The sequence below is a fragment of the Camelus bactrianus genome, chromosome 25, assembly GCF_048773025.1.
Source record: "Camelus bactrianus isolate YW-2024 breed Bactrian camel chromosome 25, ASM4877302v1, whole genome shotgun sequence".
Taxonomy (NCBI): Eukaryota; Metazoa; Chordata; class Mammalia; order Artiodactyla; family Camelidae; genus Camelus; species Camelus bactrianus.
The window spans coordinates 25,816,460-25,834,163 of NC_133563.1; the positions used below are offsets into that span (position 1 = coordinate 25,816,460).

General features: G+C 45.1%; 1 protein-coding gene across 2 annotated transcripts in view; it reads left to right on the top strand.

Annotated features, from left to right (window-relative positions):
- FER1L6 (fer-1 like family member 6) overlaps nt 1–17,704 on the top strand; it is a 101,898-nt gene that overhangs the window by 11,649 nt on the left and 72,545 nt on the right. For both annotated transcript variants that reach the window (XR_012502250.1, XM_074353023.1), the window contains exons 6-13: nt 882–944; nt 4,386–4,464; nt 5,723–5,879; nt 6,459–6,645; nt 7,645–7,837; nt 10,140–10,492; nt 14,597–14,705; nt 15,466–15,646. Coding sequence is in view for 1 of the 2 variants with exons in the window: in XM_074353023.1 (XP_074209124.1) it covers nt 882–944; nt 4,386–4,464; nt 5,723–5,879; nt 6,459–6,645; nt 7,645–7,837; nt 10,140–10,492; nt 14,597–14,705; nt 15,466–15,646 (1,322 nt within the window). In the remaining variant the exon portion in view is untranslated. The remainder of the gene's footprint in view (nt 1–881; nt 945–4,385; nt 4,465–5,722; nt 5,880–6,458; nt 6,646–7,644; nt 7,838–10,139; nt 10,493–14,596; nt 14,706–15,465; nt 15,647–17,704) is intronic.

The following is a 17,704-nucleotide window of genomic DNA, read 5'->3' on the forward strand; positions in this document are numbered from 1 at the left end:
ACTACTCCAGTCTTCTACGTCTTGGGATCATTACTACCTTTGGGAGGGACTCAATAAAGTTCCAATGGTGGAACATCTACCACTTGAACTTCTTTCGTGATACCTTCAGGAGAACTCAACTTTGGTCCCAGACCCAGCAATAACTCGTTAAATGACTCTAAGCATGTTTAAGACATATTTTCATCTTCAGTTTTCTTTATCTATAGAACATGGAGACTGGTCTAAATATTTTCTTCTGCTCTGAAATTCAATCACTTTCTTCAGATGAGAAATCTCCCTTGTTTATAATTTTTTTCCCATTCATTCCATTCTTTCCCTGGCCAATCTTGGACACTTCACAGGTTAAGCTAAAAAATTCTGAGAAAGTCAAATTTTAATCAAATTCACTCCAAAGTAAAACTGCACTGAGATACATTTTCCCTCATCATTATTTATAGGCAAATAAATAAATAAATAAATAAATTTTAAATGGACAGTTCAAGGGTTGGCAAGGGTAGGGAGAAATGGCTATCTTCATATGCTGTCAGGGGGAATGTAAAATGATTTATTTCCTTTGGAAAAAAATTTCGTGCTATCAAGAATTTACATGCCCGTAAACCATGACCCAGCAATTCCAATTCTCATGTCCATTGTAGAGGAAAACTTTCATATATGTTATGCAAAGATATGATTGGTGACATTCTATTTTTTCTATTTGGAAAAAAGTTGAAAACAAATTAAATGACTTTCAATAGGGGGTGGGCCAGTCAATTGATGATACATTTATTTCTATTGAGGACGTTGTAGCGATTGGTTAGAACAATGCAGATCTAAGTCTATTCTAAGAACAGAGTACATGTCAGCCTGGAATTGATGGTTAGAATGAACTTTATGTTTTCTAGTACTTTGTCTTCGACTTCATTGGGCCCCAAGTGCATATTTTTGACAAGATCATCAAAATCTCAGTAAGTATATCATTGGTGGTGGGAGTGAGGGGAGGTGGTAGAGATTCTAGGCTTTGGGAACTTTCTAGGGCAGCTTTGTCTGCTCAGGGATGAATAGATTCAGGAGTGTGAGAGTGGGTTGATGAGTCTGAAACCAGCAGGAGAGAACTTGAAATAAGTGCGGAGTAGTTTGGGAAAGAAAACCTTCCCGAGAAAAACAATGCTTGTTGGGAGGAAGTTGTAAGCTACCAGCAAGCCGTCATGAATTGAATTCTGTAGCTCACTAATGTGGGAATGTGAAATACACATGGGAAATGTAAATGGCATCTTAATGGATTGCCATTTTGAGTTGATTTCTTTCTTTATATAAAAAAAATGCTAGTGTTTCTCTCTTGGGGTGGCATCCACACTAATAATAATAATCAGTCAGACCCTCTTTCCCCTCCTGGTTGATCACTAGTAGAGAAATAGGAACAAGAATCAGGAACAGATTATCAGTCATGCTGGATCAGAAAATGTGTCTTGGAACAAGTGGTTGCCATTTGGCCTCTGAGTGTAACATCAGGACCTGCCCATGGTGAGCTGGGTCTGCTGTAGACCCATCCTCAGCCCTGCTGGGCAATTTCCTGCCTCCATAGATCAAGTCTGGAGAGCTGGGACAAAGAGAGCTTCTTGGTCTAGCCAGGTGCCTTATCCACTTTGGCCCGCCATGCAGAGGACAGGAATGAGAAGGAAAAGTGCCCATGCTGATGTCCAAGTGAGGGTGGGACAGGCCAACTGGGACCCTTACCAATGTCACACCACTCAGTAAAGGAGCAGAGAGCGGCAGATGGCTGACTGCATCTGCCTCAGCAGTCTGAGAAATCGCTGCTTCTCCCGTGAAGAGGGCAGCGAGGGTGTGTGTGCCCGAAAGTGGCGGGGATGGGTGGGGGGTGAAGGGTAAGTGCTCTCTTCTCAATAAATTCTGAGAGGACAGAATTCCTACTTTATGTGCCAACATAAGACGTGTGGAGAATGAGGAAGTATTTTCAACAGGGACACCAACCCTAATCAGAATTACAACAATGGTAAAACTTGTCTTGAGACTTCCTTGCCTGTCTTTACCACCCACTCAATCTCTACTCTATATATTCCGTGTACACGTATTATCTATAAGTGCTGCAGTAAGGCTTCGGTAATAGTGGAACCGTGATGTTAGCTTTCCTGGGGTACTTGCAGCGTGTGACTCTTGAAGAATGAAAAGTCATCAAGAGCCAAACATTCTTCACATGTGAATTTCAGGCATGGTGACAGGTGGTGCAGGAGGTATTTCAGGACCTGGGACACAGCCCTGGGCGTTGTCCCATTGCATTGCTCAGGCCACCACCTGTTTGTGGGATCGGCTTTGTAACAGGCTCCTAGGAGACTGTCTGAATTGCAGATGAACAGTTACTAGTTAGAGTTTATATGGTATCAGAGACAAGGAGACAAGGGTCATGACTCTGTGGGGCAAATGGATTTTTAGACAGAGGGTCAAAGCTGGTATTGCCTATCTCTGTTCTTCTAACTTGGAAGAAGAGAATACTTTGGTCTCCCCAAATGACCCTTAGAGATAGAGACCAAAGATTTCAAAGCAAAAGCTCCCTTTGAGCGGGGAGGGTTTAATACCAGGTTTCTGCTAGTCCATGAACCAAAAGTCAGCATGTCCAGAAAACATTCAGCTGGGAGAAGGGGAAAGTGCTGTAAGCAGCTGCGATTGGGACAGCCAGGCTGTAGCAAACCCTGGAGGCACCATAGACCATCTTCCCTTGCAGCAGGGCCCTCAGCATTCTGTGTGTGAGATGCCCCAGTGTCCCCATAATCCCATGCTTGACCAGACCAGGGTTGCCTGGCACTCACACTAGGCAGATGATTTGAAGATGCCTCTCATGTTATTCAAAGATTTGTTTGGGGCTCTTGCATCCCATTGTGCCCACGGGGACCGAGACGTCTTTGACCTGAGACAAGAGCTTGAATCAGGCTCGTGTTCTTGCTCAGGGCTTTGGGAAGCGGCATTCGCAATGCAGACATGCAGGGTTTGGGGTGAGTTCTGTGTGCATGGACTTAAATAACTCAAGCCAAGCTGTCCTGACTTCCCCTCAGTTCTCTCACACCCTTGCAAAGTTGGGGCAAGGGAGAGAGAGTGGAAAGGGAGCTGGAAAGGGTTGTCATTTCTTCATTTTTTTTGAAATCAACTGAATTGATTGAATTTATTGTTTCTTATTGCCTCTGCCAAAAGGAGCAGTTTAGAAGCTACAAAAGTCTTCTATCCATCCATCACACAGTCAGTCAGTCAGTCATTCACTGAAAGTTTATTGAATGCTCATTCTGAACAAGACCATGTGGTGGGTAGGAGGATGTAGGAAACTATCCTTGAATCAAGGACCTCATAGAGTTTTATGATTAGAAGGAAGCTCGGAGGCCAGCTAGGCCAACTTGCAGTGGTGTGCAAATCCTTCTCCACCACGTCCACATGGGGTTCTCGGGCACTACTTGATTACATCTAGTGATAGGGAGGTCACTACTTCTAGAAAGCCCATTCTATTGCTGAGAAGTTCTGTTATAAAGTTTCCCCTTAGAGTGAGCTGAAATCTCTCTTCCTGTAACTTGGGGGCCATGCCTGGCTCCCACCCCCTCTTCTAGACAGCAGTATTTCCAAGAGTTCCAGACGCCTGAGTTACCGTTGCCCTTCTTCCACACCCCCAGCTTTCTCTTTTCTGGATTAAAGGTCAAACTACTCCTGGTTCTTCAGCAATTTCTCACATAATGTGGTTTTTGGACTCAGGCCTAGCGCTGCCACTTTCCTTTAGAGCTTCCTCATCTTAATAACATTAGCATTAAAATGTGCTGCTGAAACCAACCAGGCACTCTGCTGACTTCTAATCAGACAAAGTATTGAGGATGACAGCCGCCTCTGTCCTGACTACCGTACATGGCCAGAACCTTTCAAGGCAGTAGATGATGAGTTCTCTGAGAAAGCTGTGAGCCAAGTTGTGGGAGAAAGGGAGCACTTTCAGCTATGGATGATCAGGGAGGGCTGCTTGGAGGAGGAGGTATTTGCTTTAGGCATTGAAGGATGGGGAATTTCAACAGGCAGAGATGTGTGTTGAAGGATGGTCTGCACTAGAGTTCATTTTGGCTAAAAACAAAACAAAACAAAAGCCAACATTTTAAACAGTGAGATTTGTTGGGCATCATTCAATAGAGAGTTAGCTGACATCCTGCTAGGAGGGTGAGAAGCAGGTGAGATACGTTTGGACACCCGTTACAGCCAGCCCTGAGGTTTGATGTGCAAATGTCATTGTGCAAACATCATAGATAAGAGTGAAGGCCAGGCAAGGCTCAAAGCCTAGTATCCTCTTTGATGGGTCATGAACCCATTTCACAGACTCATCCTCAAAGAGAAATCTAGTGCCTTCAGACTCATACTCCATCTCTCCTCAGGTCTTTCACCACAAGCTGATAGGAAGCATACTGATCGGCTCCTTCAAAGTAGACCTGGGGACCGTGTACAACCAACCTGGTGAGAAAGCCTTGCCTCCCAATCTCTCTCTCTCTCTCACTCTTCTCAGGTTTACCACCCCTGGAGTTCAACTCATTTATTCATTCACCCATTTAACCATTCACTCGGTAACACTGAGCACCAGTATTACAGAGTTGAGCATGACATGGCTCTTTTCTTCGAAGCCTACAATCTAATGATAAAACTATCTCATGTGCCCATACTTCTGAGCAGTTGTTAAAAGTTTTTACAAATTCTGACTAATTGGCTGCTGGGAGATACAAAGAGGAAAGGGGGAAGGGTGTAGAAGTGAAGGATATGGACTCTGGAGCCAGAGTTCCTGGTTTCACATTCTACTCCACTCTTTCCTAGCTGTGCAACCTGGGGTTAATGACATGAGTTCTCTGTGCTTCAGCTTCTTCGTCTGTAAACATGGAGACGGAAGAGTATTTCCATTTTACAGTTGTTGGACGATTGAGTGAATAAATGTACATAAAGAGCCTGGTATAGAACCTAGCACAGAATGATGACTATGGCATGCCATATATGGGTTTTCTATAATAATTATTATTATTCTAGATTTATCAGAGAAGCTGGATAGTTGGTCCAAAGTCAAGAGCTAATAAGTAATGGAGCCCACAATAAACATAGCTCTTCTCGTGAAAGGCCATTCCAACATGACCCCAGGGGGGCCAGGCAGCGGACATAACTGTGTGCAGTGGGCTGGGTTCATTACTGTCAGGGCTGCTGGGGGCTGTGGGAAATGGGGCGTCACAACCCACATGGAAGGACTAGTGTCTACTTAGCTCCTTTACCACCTGCTGTCATCTGAAAATGTGCCTTCTGTATTGCCAGATCTCACATGTTTGTTTTAAAGATAAGCCTGAAGTCTAGATTTTGTAAGAGATTCTGATGTTTGGACTCATCATGCAGGACAAACAAAAAGATCCTTGAGTGGTATTTATGGGCTTGTGACGTCACACATGACTTCTACACTCCGACGATGTCCTCCCGTCCAGTCAGAGCTGGACTCTTGTCTAGGCAATTTCCACTGGGATGAAGGCAACCCAAATCCCTGTGGCAGGTTGGAGAAAAAGATGAAGTGGGATGGAAGCCGAGGAGTGGAAGGAAGAGAGGGAGGCAGCCTGAGACTTGGAAATAACCGCCATGACTAGTCCCTCAGGAAGGATAAAGTGAGGGAAGCTTTGGACTGGGAGAGAAGTGGGTGGAGCGTCTGGGTCCATGTGCAGGACATCTGAGCTGTCAGGATGTCTTACAGGTCACCAGTTCTGTGACAAGTGGGCCTTGCTCACGGACCCTGGCGACATCAGGACTGGCGCGAAGGGGTACCTGAAGTGCGACATCAGTATGACTGGGAAAGGCGACGTCTTAAAGACCAGCCCCAAGACCTTCGATGCCGAGGAGCAAGTAGAAAAGTGAGACAGGTCCATCTAGGACCATGGGAGAGAGATGGCGGGTCCCGATTTCCACGTCTGTTTCCTCCTCTTTTCCTTACGGGTCCGTGAGAACTGCCAAGTTCAAGTTCTGTCCACCTGGGACTCCGCTCTATCAGAGGCGCCATGATATGTCTTATCGAAGGTGTCACTATGCTTGGGGCCATCAGCTCCTAGGACAAGAACAGCCTGTCTTCCTATAGTAACTCATAATGGATAAGCTTTTCCTGAGCTTATTCTATTGATCTGAATTTAGCTGATTTTCCTTGGAAGGAAGAATAATTTCAACCACTGGCTTGTGACCTGGGAAGACTTAATGCACCTCTTTTAAGTGTTTATTGTATAATTCCGGGACCTGAATGAGTTTGCCTTCCCTCTGTTCATACCCTGAGCTGTCATTTACACCAGGAAGAAAACTCATTTTCGAGATGAATCTTAATCTTTTTAGATTTTTCTCCTGTATCAGGATCCTTCCTTCTGCCTCCAAATGGCTTCTACCTTTTCTCTCTATTCTTTCAAGTGGGAGAGCTTTTTAAACTTTTTAATTTTGTCTCCCTAAAGGAACCTTTTGATTCCCCAAGGGTTTCCGTCAGAGAGACCCTGGGCCAGATTCTATGTGAGACTGTTCAAAGCAGAAGGGTTGCCCAAAATGAACTCCAGCATCATGGCGAACGTCACCAAAGCATTTGTGGGTGACAGTAAGGACCTCGTGGATCCCTTTGTGGAGGTCTCTTTTGCTGGGCAGACGGTGAGAAACCATTTTCTCTAATCCTAGAAGGCTTGGACCAGAACCCTGCTCCTGGACCAGGACACAGCTGGTCAAGTGACATGAAGTTAAAATCAAAATTAGGAAGCACCTTGAGAGAGAAAGCATGTCACTAAAAAGGCCTTGCATCGTGTGGCAGGAAAGTAGGGGAAGGTCACCTACTCCCTCGCCATTGGAGCTCACAGAGAGAAGCTGGGGGAGGTCATGGTTCAGGACCCAGGCAGACAGGCCTCCTTCCTCACCTCTGGCTACTTCTCTGAACTGTTGCCCAGTTCTCAGTCCCCAAAGAATTGCCACCTCCCTTCTAATCTGCTCCACAATCTACCCAGGTAGTCCTTGTCCTACATAAGCCTGGGCATTCCTGTCCCCAGCTGTTCCCTGCTCAAGAGCCATTGGAAGTGCCAGCGCCTGGGCATGTGGTCAGAGCTTAATCCTGGTTGGCCTGACTTGGAAGCTTCAGCTGACACACATTGTTTCTGCCCTTAAAATACATTTTTACTCTGACCCCTTCCCGTGGCATGGTGAACATTGGACTATTTCAGACTTGGACCCCTCTGGCCGTCATATAGGACATCACCTCCATTTTACAATGTGGAAATTGAGGTCCGGATTGGGGAAGGGATTTGCACCAGGTCCTACTTTTATAAAGCGTGGACTCAGGGTCCAGCTGTATCTGTTCCATTCCTGGAGATGCAAGGAGCAAGCCCTTCATAATACGGGTGTGAATTTCACCCCGACCCCAGTATGATGATAACTTCCTGAGAGCAGGACCTGTGACTATTCACCTTTCCCCTGATGCCCCACACAGTGTCTGGAGCAGAGTAGGACAGTTCATGGGGTGTAACTGAGTTTCATGGGTGTCAGGTGGAAGCAGGCTCATTATTTTTGGCCACTCACTGCATATTTCCATGAAGAGTCTTCCTGAGTCACTCGAGGGCCTCTTCTGTTTCGATGGCTCTCATCTCCTGGCTTTGTTTGTAGGGGCGAACCACCGTGCAGAAGAGTTGTGCCAATCCCGTGTGGCATGAACAGGTGGTCTTCAAGGAAATGTTCCCTCCCTTGTGTCGGAGGGTAAAAATCCAGGTGTGGGATGAAGGCAGCATGAATGACATTGTGCTGGCAACCCATTTCATTGAGCTTAAGAAAATCTCCAATGAACAGGATGGAGATAGAGGTAAGGCCTTACATGTCTGATTTGGAGATAGGGTCTCAAAATGATTGACTCAGGGTCCTCATCTTTAAAACAAGAGAATTGGAGCAGGCAGTGTGTTAGGCACCTTCCACCTTCTGTGTGCTCTGTGGCTTGGGTTGGTTCAGGGCAGCAGACAGAGCTGAGCTCTGGGAACCAGGAGGCTTGGTCCCCATCCCAGGTCTTCCAGGAATATTGCTGTGTGTCCTCAAGGAAGTCACTCTTGGGCCTTAGATTTCTTAACTGAAAAATGAAGAATTTAGATTAGATAAGAGGTTGGCAAAATGGTCCATGGGTCACATCTGGACTACCACGTATTTTTGTATGAGCCATAAGCGAAGAACAGTTTTTACATGTTTAACTGGTCCAAAAAATTTTGTGCCCCCGGCTCCCTGATGCAGGGAGATGCTGCTGACAGTGTTCTCAGAGAGCCAGGGAGGAACAAAAGGGTCCCAGCTAATCTTCTGAGTCGATCAAAAGAGCTTCTACCCAGGATAAAACTCTTTATTTGCAAAATCTAAATGAATAAGTGATAATTCTCTAAATATCCCAACATACTCTCCCTCCTATAAATCCCAAGGCAATCTTTCTCTGCACTAAAAATTGGCATTAAAGAGTTTTGCAAATATACATTCATTAGTGTATATATTTGGAATTTTTGTGTGTGAGTTTGTGTGTGTGTGTGTATACACACATACACATTATACTGCAGGCTTGGCTTAAGCAGAGAACAAAATTTACACATTTTTTTTTTGTGCCCTGCACAGAGTTACACCATAGAAAGACCTCAATAATTATCTACTGTTAAACTCTTCATGTTTGTAGAAAGGTTTGTCATAGGATTGCTTTATGCAGAAAGCACACTCTGCCCACCTACTGAATTTCTCAGCTAGACACAGACAGGTTTTATTCTCAATTTTTCAGAAACATCTTGATGGTGTTCAGGGAGGTGAAAGGAAGAAACGTTTCGGCATAAAACTATTGATAACAGTAAGACATATGGAAGCTTTTCCTTGTCCCCAGTGGGGGAATTATTAAGTAAATTATGATACATATACTTCTCAAGAGTAATGGCTGATATTCTTGAGCACTTCCTAAAGGCTTGTGTGAAGCACTTAATAGATATTATGTCTTTTAATCCTGATAGGTGAGATAGGTACTCATAGCATCTCCATTTTACAGATGAGGAGACTGAGGCAGAGGGAGGTTTAAAAACCTGCCCAAGGTTACACGGCTCAAAAATGGCAGAGCTGAGAGTTGAGATTTGAACCCAGACAGTTAAGCTTTGGGACTGCCAGGCCATACTGCCTGTCAAAATGGAACATTCTGTTGCCAAAGAGATGTTTGCATGGACACTGTATGTTTTCCCAGATGTTGTATATTAAGAAAGGAAAACACTTAAGCTAATAGTAAGTTAAGATCACCAGGTCTTTTTAGTTCTAGGTTTAGAACATATCTCAGAATGTTTACTTCTCAATCTCTGCTGCCATCACCCTGATCCAAGCCACCCATGTCTTCAGTTTTGAAGGTGAAGTGGTCCTTGACCCAGTTTGCTCACAGGCATTCTTAAAACCCATCACATAGCAGCCAGAATGATCTTAAAAACAAGCATCTGATTAGGTCACATCTTTGCTTAAACCTAGGATAAAGACCAAACTCCTTATCAAGGCTCCCAAGACCCACTCACCTTCCCAAACTCTTCTCACCCAGCTTACTCTGTGGACTCCAGCCTCACTGCCTTTCTCTTCCAATTCCTTCTGTCCCTAAGCTCCTTTCCGACTGCCACATGCTGTTCCCTCTGCCAAGAACTCCGTCTCCTCTCTCTCTGCCTAACTCTGTCCACACCCCCATCAGCCTGTTTTCAGTCCTTGCAGGACAAGATATAGCTCCTTCCTAGCATGTGTAATGTAAATACTTATTTGTCTAATGTTTGTACCTGCTTTATTCTCCACTGGGCTCTATTTAGGGTCCAGCATGACACCTGGCATTGGTGAGGATTCAATAAACATTTGATGAATGAATGAAGAGACAAGGATACATGTCAGCATTCATAGTATTAAAACAATTGTGGACAAGTGTAAACATACACATGGAAGAAGGACTAGAAAGGAATATAGCAAAATGGCAGTTGGGGTTATCTTTTGGTGATGGGATATCCTGTAAATATTTTCTCTTGTCTTTTCTATATATTTCATTCTTCTAAATGAGTGTGCACAGCTTTTTCACAAAGCAGAAAATAACCAACTTGAAAGCATAACCAGATAACTAAAATTTGGGCTCTTTCCAGGCTTTCTACCCACATTTGGACCTGCCTGGATTAACCTGTATGGGTCTCCCAGAAACCAAAGTCTGATGGATGACTACCAGGAATTGAACGAAGGCTTCGGAGAAGGCGTGTCATTCAGGGGCAGAATCTTGGTAGAAATTGCTGTGGAAATCCTCTCTGGAGGGGCGCAAGAGTCTAAATTCTCCAAGACATTCAAGGAGCTCAAGTTGTCTTCAAAGGACAAGGACTCCAAACCTTCCAAAGGCGCAAGTAAAGACAAGGGTGACAAAACTGATGATGGGAAACACCAGCAGGCTTCGGACAAAACCAACTCAACAGAGGTCGAGGTGGAGTCTTTCGATGTGCCCCCAGAGGTAGGTCTGAGCACTGCTCCACCGCACCTGTGAGCTGAGCCCGGAGCCCAGACAGCACCTGCCATGGGCCCCCAAAGACCCGCACTGGTCTCACTCGCCCTGCAAAATGTGTGTTGCTTCAGCCCTGATTTCCGGGGCTGGTCCTCTGTCTCTCCCTGTGCACATCATAGCCATCTGCTCATGATAAATTCCTTCCACGTCCCCTCAGACACGGATTCCCATGGAAACCAAAGTTAAAGAGAAATAAAACTGTTCCAGGGGAGCTGGTGGGAGTGGGTGGTGGGGTGATGGACTGAACTATATCTGTGGCCTAATTGTGTTTAGCTTTGTCAGCTTAGCTTATGCTCTGAATGCGAGCTAATGTGGGATGAGGGATGAAGAGGAGGAAGAGAGGGTGACAAGCTGGGATCCAAGAAATGGACACACCTACTCCCCTCCCCACGCCTGCGGGGAAACCAGCTGGAGGGAGCGCTTATCTTTGTTTGTGACTCAATGTAAATCCCAGCAGCATTTTTGCAGCCCGGGTCTGTGTTATGGGAGGGAGGTCTGGGGCTCCGAGAAGGATACAAATCATGAATATCCTCTCCTGCTTTGTTCAGCGATAGTACTTTGTAGCTGCAAATGAAGGAACTTTATGTCTTGTTGGTAGCACAGGTGGGTGGATTTTAGCCTGGATGAATCTGCCTCTGGGAGTGTGTTTCTCAGGTCAACCAGATAATCATTTCAGACGGTTAAGGGAGGTAATGACCCATCTCCCAGAGCTGTCTGTTCCTAGTACAGACTAGATAGACCGAAGGATTTTGTGTGCAGGTCACCTTGGAGAGCCACTTATTTTTACTGCTGAGATCTAATAAATCCTAAGAAACAGTGTCAGGGAGAGCTTATGGCACAAGTTTGGAAATCTTGGGGATTGGTCCTATTCATGGCGCTGGTACTGACACCTCTGGTGTTTCAGTTTACTTGTCCACAAAGTGGGGTGGAAATAGTCCCTTTGTCATCGGCACCTCCTGGGGGTGAATGTGGGAGTGGCGGTCACACGGTCAGTGGAATTCTGAGCACGTCCATGGGAAGCAGGCAATGTATTTGTTGTTGCCATTGTTACTGGCATTTCTGTGGTTTGCTCCTCCCACCACCAGTGGGCAGCTGCTCAGAGCTCTCCACCCTACTTGACTTCTTTTGGACTCTGCTGGAAATTGTGGGTAGCTTAGTAGCCACCTAGCCTGATAGCGCCCCCTATCTGTCCCTGCGGAGACCAGCCATCCTTTTCTAAACAGAGATTGCCCGGTGGAATGGGGCTAGAAGATTGCCTTAACCCAAGTCAATATCCTCAAGATATTTTGCTGAGGCCATCTGCAAAAGTGAACTCTAGCAGAAAGCAAGGGTGACTGGGAACTTACGTGGGGCAGAGTATATGTTTTCTATAAGGCCTGGGGACCATCTTGGCTATTGTGTAGGAGGTAGTGGAAGGGGGGAAAATTCAGGTATCAGTCAAACCCTTATTTTTTCTCCATCTTCTCTTAATCTTGGCTTTTCGCTTACGGTAGTTTCTTGCTGGATTATTAGTTATCTATTGCTGTATAACAGACTACCTCAAAATTTAGCAGCTTTAAACAATAAACATTTGTTTTCTCTGTGGCTGAGGAATTTAGGACTATCTCAGCTTGGTGGTTCTGGCTCAGAATCTCTCATGAGGTTCTAATTAACATGTTGGTAACGGCTGGAGTCATCTGAAGGCTTGACTGGAGCTGTAGGATCGACTTCCAAGATGGTGCACTCACATGGTTGTTGGCAGGAGGCCTCAGTTCTTCACTCCATGGGCCCTTCCATGGGCTGCTTGAGTGTCCTCATGGAAGCTGGCTGGCTTCCCCCAGAGTGGGTGATCCAGGAGAGAGCAGGGTAGAAACTGCAATGTCTTGTATGACCAAATCCATGGAAGTCACACACTGACTTTTATGCCATATTCGAATTACTGGAAATGAGCCACAAGTCCAGCCCACAATGAAAAGGAGGGGAATTAGGCATCACCTTTTGATGGGGGGCTTTTCCAAGAATTTGTGGATGTATTTTGAAACTACCTCACTGGGTTTCTACCTTCCCCAGAGCCTCAACAGCTCAGAGCTCACCCTTACCAACTTGGAGATATCCTTTCTTGCAGCATTTTCTTCTCCCTCTCCCCCTCCCCGCCTCCCCCTCCTCCCCCCACCTCCTTCTTTTTTAAAGCTCTCCAGGGTCCTCCAGCTCTAACCTCCCTTACTGCAGCCAGGCTCTCATTACATATCTGAACACAGGAGATCCCGTGATGTCAGCTTTTAAAACTCAGCCTCGTCGCCACCATCAAAGCTTATCTGCCTAATGTCAAACTCTGTGTTCATTTTTAAATCCTCAACATTGGTGAGAATAAAAATAGAATCTTAACTCCATGAAGTTTATGGAATAGAAGGGGAGATAAGACATACAAAGTTAAGTGTACAGCAAGTTGAAAGTGATAAATACAAAAAGTAGGTACAGATAAAGTGCTGTGATTTCCTGGAGCGAGTGCAGTGGAATGATTAAGATGTTGGCCTCCCAAGTAAGACAGCTGGGTTGAAGATGTGACAGTGTGGTGCAGTGGTTACTGCCCAGCCTCTGGACAAATATTCCCTCTCTTTGAATCTTTGGGCAAGTGACTTAAGCTCCGCATGTCTATTTCCAAACATAACCTTTACTTCCCAGGCTCATAGTAAGGATTTAATGAATTAACACAGCAAAGTGCTTATTAGAACAGAGTCCAGCACATAGTAAGCACTCAATAAATATTAGTCGTGTCCAGTAACTTTGGACAGGTACCAATCTTTCATGGAACTGCAGTGTCTTTGTCTTTAAATGGGTGTAGTAAAAAGATCTTTCTCCAAGGGTAGCTAGGAGAATTGCATGAGATAACGTAGGTTAAATTCTTAATGCCACATCCAACACATAATAAGAGTTCTGTAAACATTACTGTCATCATTTTCCTAGCTCAGGGAGTCAAGGGATGCTTCCAGAAGAAGAGCCATTTGGGCTGGACCTTGAAGGATGGGTGGGAATAAGACACGAATTATAATCTGTTGAAATACTTACCATGACTACCACTTGTGGCATTGATATGAGTAGGCTTGACACTAGGTGTTCCGCATGGATGACCTCATTTCCACCCCCTCCATGTAGGTGCTATTACAGACAAGGAGAATGACGCCCAGCTAGTGGACGTGGCTTGTCCAAAGCCAGCAGCTAGGAGTTAGCAGCGTTGGGATTTGAAGAACGTGGTGTCCTCCTTCCAGGCTGAGTGGCCTCCATTGCCTCCAGGTCTCTGAGTAGTTTTTCACCTCCTCCCAGAGGGTAAACTTGGCCCCAGGAAGGCGTGATAAGAGGCTGGCTTGGAGCCAGGGGACATACTGGCAGCAAGTGGGAGCAGTGTGTGCTCTGTGACTAAGCCAGCACTGTGCCCCCACCCTGTCCCACGTTGTCTGGTCAATAGAAACTTCCTGCTGATGCCGACAGCACAGGAGGCTCCTGAGTGAAGGACGGGTCACTTTTTGGAGACCCGCTGGCTTCCGAGGGACAGAGTTCAGGGCTCTTGATTGAAGGGGGGACTATTAACTTCAGAAGCCACAATGGCTCCGTTTCCTTAGATGAACCTAACTGCTTTTTCTGCTCAGTTGAATAAATCCAAGGGTAAGACTAGAAAGCAGACACTGTGTGACTCTGGCTCATTTCGCCTCTTTGCTCACAAATGTGGTGCCGTGTCACATCATGTCCTGGCTGTACAGGCTCCTTGAACCATCAGCCTCTTAGAAAGATACATGCACCAGGCTTACCTTTAAAATAAAAGGAGATTTGATTGTAAGGTAGAAGCTCAGAAGGTTGAGACCACATCATTTTAGATCGATGGCTGAATTCCCATTTGCAATTTGTAGGTTCTAGTTCCTGCCGGTCTGTTTAGAGGAGAAACGATGTGTCATTTCAGGCTGACATTGAGACTCAGGTTTCCATAAATTACCCTGGACCAGGTTGGCATCACTAGTTCAGCTTCCTACTGATAAAAAAATGGAAGCTAGGCAGATCAAATATATATTTTTCTTTCTATAGATTGTACCAGAAAAATATGAGGAATTTTTACTTTTTGGAGCATTTTTTGAAGCTACCATGATTGACCGGAGAATTGGAGATAAACCCATTAGCTTTGAAGTTTCTATTGGTAAGTACAGACAAGCGCAGTGCCTGGCTCATGGCATGGACTTTGTATCTATTTCTTAAATAAATGAATTAGTCTTACATGCAGATGGTAACACTCTGCTGGAGGGTTGCATCTCCAGAAGAAATGATATTCATTCATTTCTTGTCCACTCTAGTGTCAGTATGTAAGGGATAGATTTATTTTCATACTTAACAAAAGAATTAAGAAGTATAGTTAGGATTCACACAGACTTGGATTACTAATCCTGGTTCCATTATCCTAGGCTGACTTAATTGCTCTGGGTCTCAGTTTCTTCATATGTAAAATGGAAATAATGATAACCCCTCACAGAGCTGTTGCAAGTGTTTGACGAGTTAATGCACGCAACGTGCCGTGCATATGGTAGGTGCTGTTATGATAACTCCTAGCAATTTTCCTAGACTGGTATACATCTGGGAAAACCATTCCAAAAAGCAGTGTTCCTCCAGAGAAGGTCTTGACTTACATGTGGAAAGCTCTCCATCAGTGGAGCAGAAGGAAATGGAGATGGAATCCGGTTAATTTGTAACTTAAGTAGTTTTTACAAAAAGAACCTAAGATGGATGTAGATGATGGCTTAGTATCATTGTTAATCTTATTTCTTTGGTCTGACCATCACTCTACCTTTGTACTCAGAGCTTATTTCCCTGCCCTGGGAAGATGTGCTCTTGGGTCCCTCCTCAAGCAGCACGATTCTGCCTGTTGACTCCTGGCCCTTTTCATCTTGCTCCTGCCTCTACAGGTAATTTTGGGAACTTGATTGATGGAGGGTCGCATCATGGGAGTAGGAAGAAGTCAGCTGACCTAGCTGAAGAAGATGTCCTTCCGCTGCTGCATGAAGAAGGGGGTGCAGCCCACGAGGTGGCCATACCCATGGTCTCCACCACCCACCCAGAGAAGCCACTCGTGACGGAAGGGAACAGGTAGGCGACACAGCCGGCCAGAGTAGCCAAGGTTTCTGCAGTGGAAGCTTGACCAGTTTCTGGGACTGTTTGATTCAGTTCTACCCAAAAACTAGAAACATTTTTTAACCTAGCTGTGGGAGCAAGGTGCACACAGGGGCAATCTGGTAAGCACCACTCTCCTGAATTCTCAGTAACATGTTGACAGCTTCCAAGTGACACCTCCAGGTAATTCATTAAGTGCAGAGCAGTGGTGATGGTTATTATGATCATGCAGCTCCCTTTATTCAGTAACTTTGGAGCATAACAAGGTAAGAAGGTCAGAATTTAAAATTTCAATCCCAACTCTATTAACAGTTATTGTATTCACCTGAATAGAATGTAAATTCAACTTGGTGGAATGATTAAACACATCATTTCTAATCTTATTTTTGCCACCGTCAAACTCAAGAATTCAAAAAACAATTATCAGCCACCAGAAAAGATGATTTCAGAAAACAACTGGGGCACCTCCCTGCACCCTCACTGATCTTTAATCCATGTAAAATTTTCAACATGCAAAGAGAAGTAAAATTCTGGAACTCTGTCTTAAGAAAGTAATGTCAAGCACCAACCATGTGGTTTATGAGAAGGGAAAGCCACACGGAGTGAGAGTCTTCTGTGTCCTGAGCTTTATGCTATGAGTCAAAAGTACGATCTCACTGGATTCTCATAAGAGAACATTGCTGTCCCCAGTTACACGTGAGGGGATTGGATCCACATCACTAGTTCTCTTCAGTCTTTGCTTTTCTTGATCTGGCCACTTTCTCTGGGCACAAACCCATGGCTTACTAATCACTGTTAGGATAATAAGGACTTTCACAACTATTTCCCCAGGCAGCTCTTTCCTGAGCAGCAGCTCCATACATCTCCACTTGGGTGTCCCCAAATTATTCACCAGACTCATTTTCTTCACAGACAATTTTGTTCCTCTCCCATCTCATAGACTGGTCCTCCCATTCTGTGTCCTTCACGTCACAAATCAGAAAGTTGTCAACTGTTCTCTTTTCCTTTCCATCACATTCAATCACTGATGAAGTCTGGTACGTTGTGTTCACTATTGCTATTTCTTTCATCTGGCCGATTGACATCTTTGGCCCAAGTTATTTTAAACACCTCTTGCCTGGCTTGGATCTGCTTCAAGAAATTCACACTGTATCTGAACTGGTTACTCTCCTGATTGACATTATCCGTTGGCTGCCTGTGGCTTTCAGGATTAATTTCAGAGGCCACAGCTTGTTGATTCAACCTCCGTCTACTTTTCTACCGTAATCTCTGGTCGTTTTCCAAATGGACCCTGTTGCTTGCTGCTTCTGGCCTTTGCTCTTCCTTCTCCCTCCGCAGAACTGCTAGCTCCCATTACCTTTCAAGACTGAGTTCAAGTTACCTTCTCTGAACCCCAAGTCTGATTTCTGAACTCACCTGCATCGAACACTAATCACACTGCATTAAGTTGTTTTTGCACTTTTCCGTCTCCTTACTAGACTGTGAGCACTGTGAGGGCAAAGGACCCTACCTTATTCACCTTTATATCTGCTCATCTCTGTGCTGGCACATAGTAGATGCTCATAACAGTTTCTGAATGAGGTGAGGCATTGCTGTAACTGGGTTGGGCACAGGGTACCATGGAGAAGGCATGGGAGGAGGTGAAGAGTTAAGAAAGGTCACAGAAAAGATGACATTCTAAAGGACGAGAATGAGCATAAGGGATGGAAAGCGTGACTGTTTGGGACAAAGTAGGAAAGAGTAAGTGAAAATAATCACTGCCTGTCCTCTCATTTTTGAGTATGCCCTACATTTTCTGTCTTCTCTCTCCCATGGACCACCTTCTTTGGGGACTTCTTTCTGGCTCCCTGGCACCCATGCTTGGTCAGTGGTCTTCCTTCCACACAAACTGAAAAGGACCCCAAACTTCCCAGTCCTTTAATGGCTTCTCTGTCCATTCTCAAAACTGAGGACATCAATGGGTGGATCCTCTAACAGGATCTGCAGCTCCGGGAGGTTTTTCTGAGACTACTCAGTGGCACTCTGTGTCCTTTC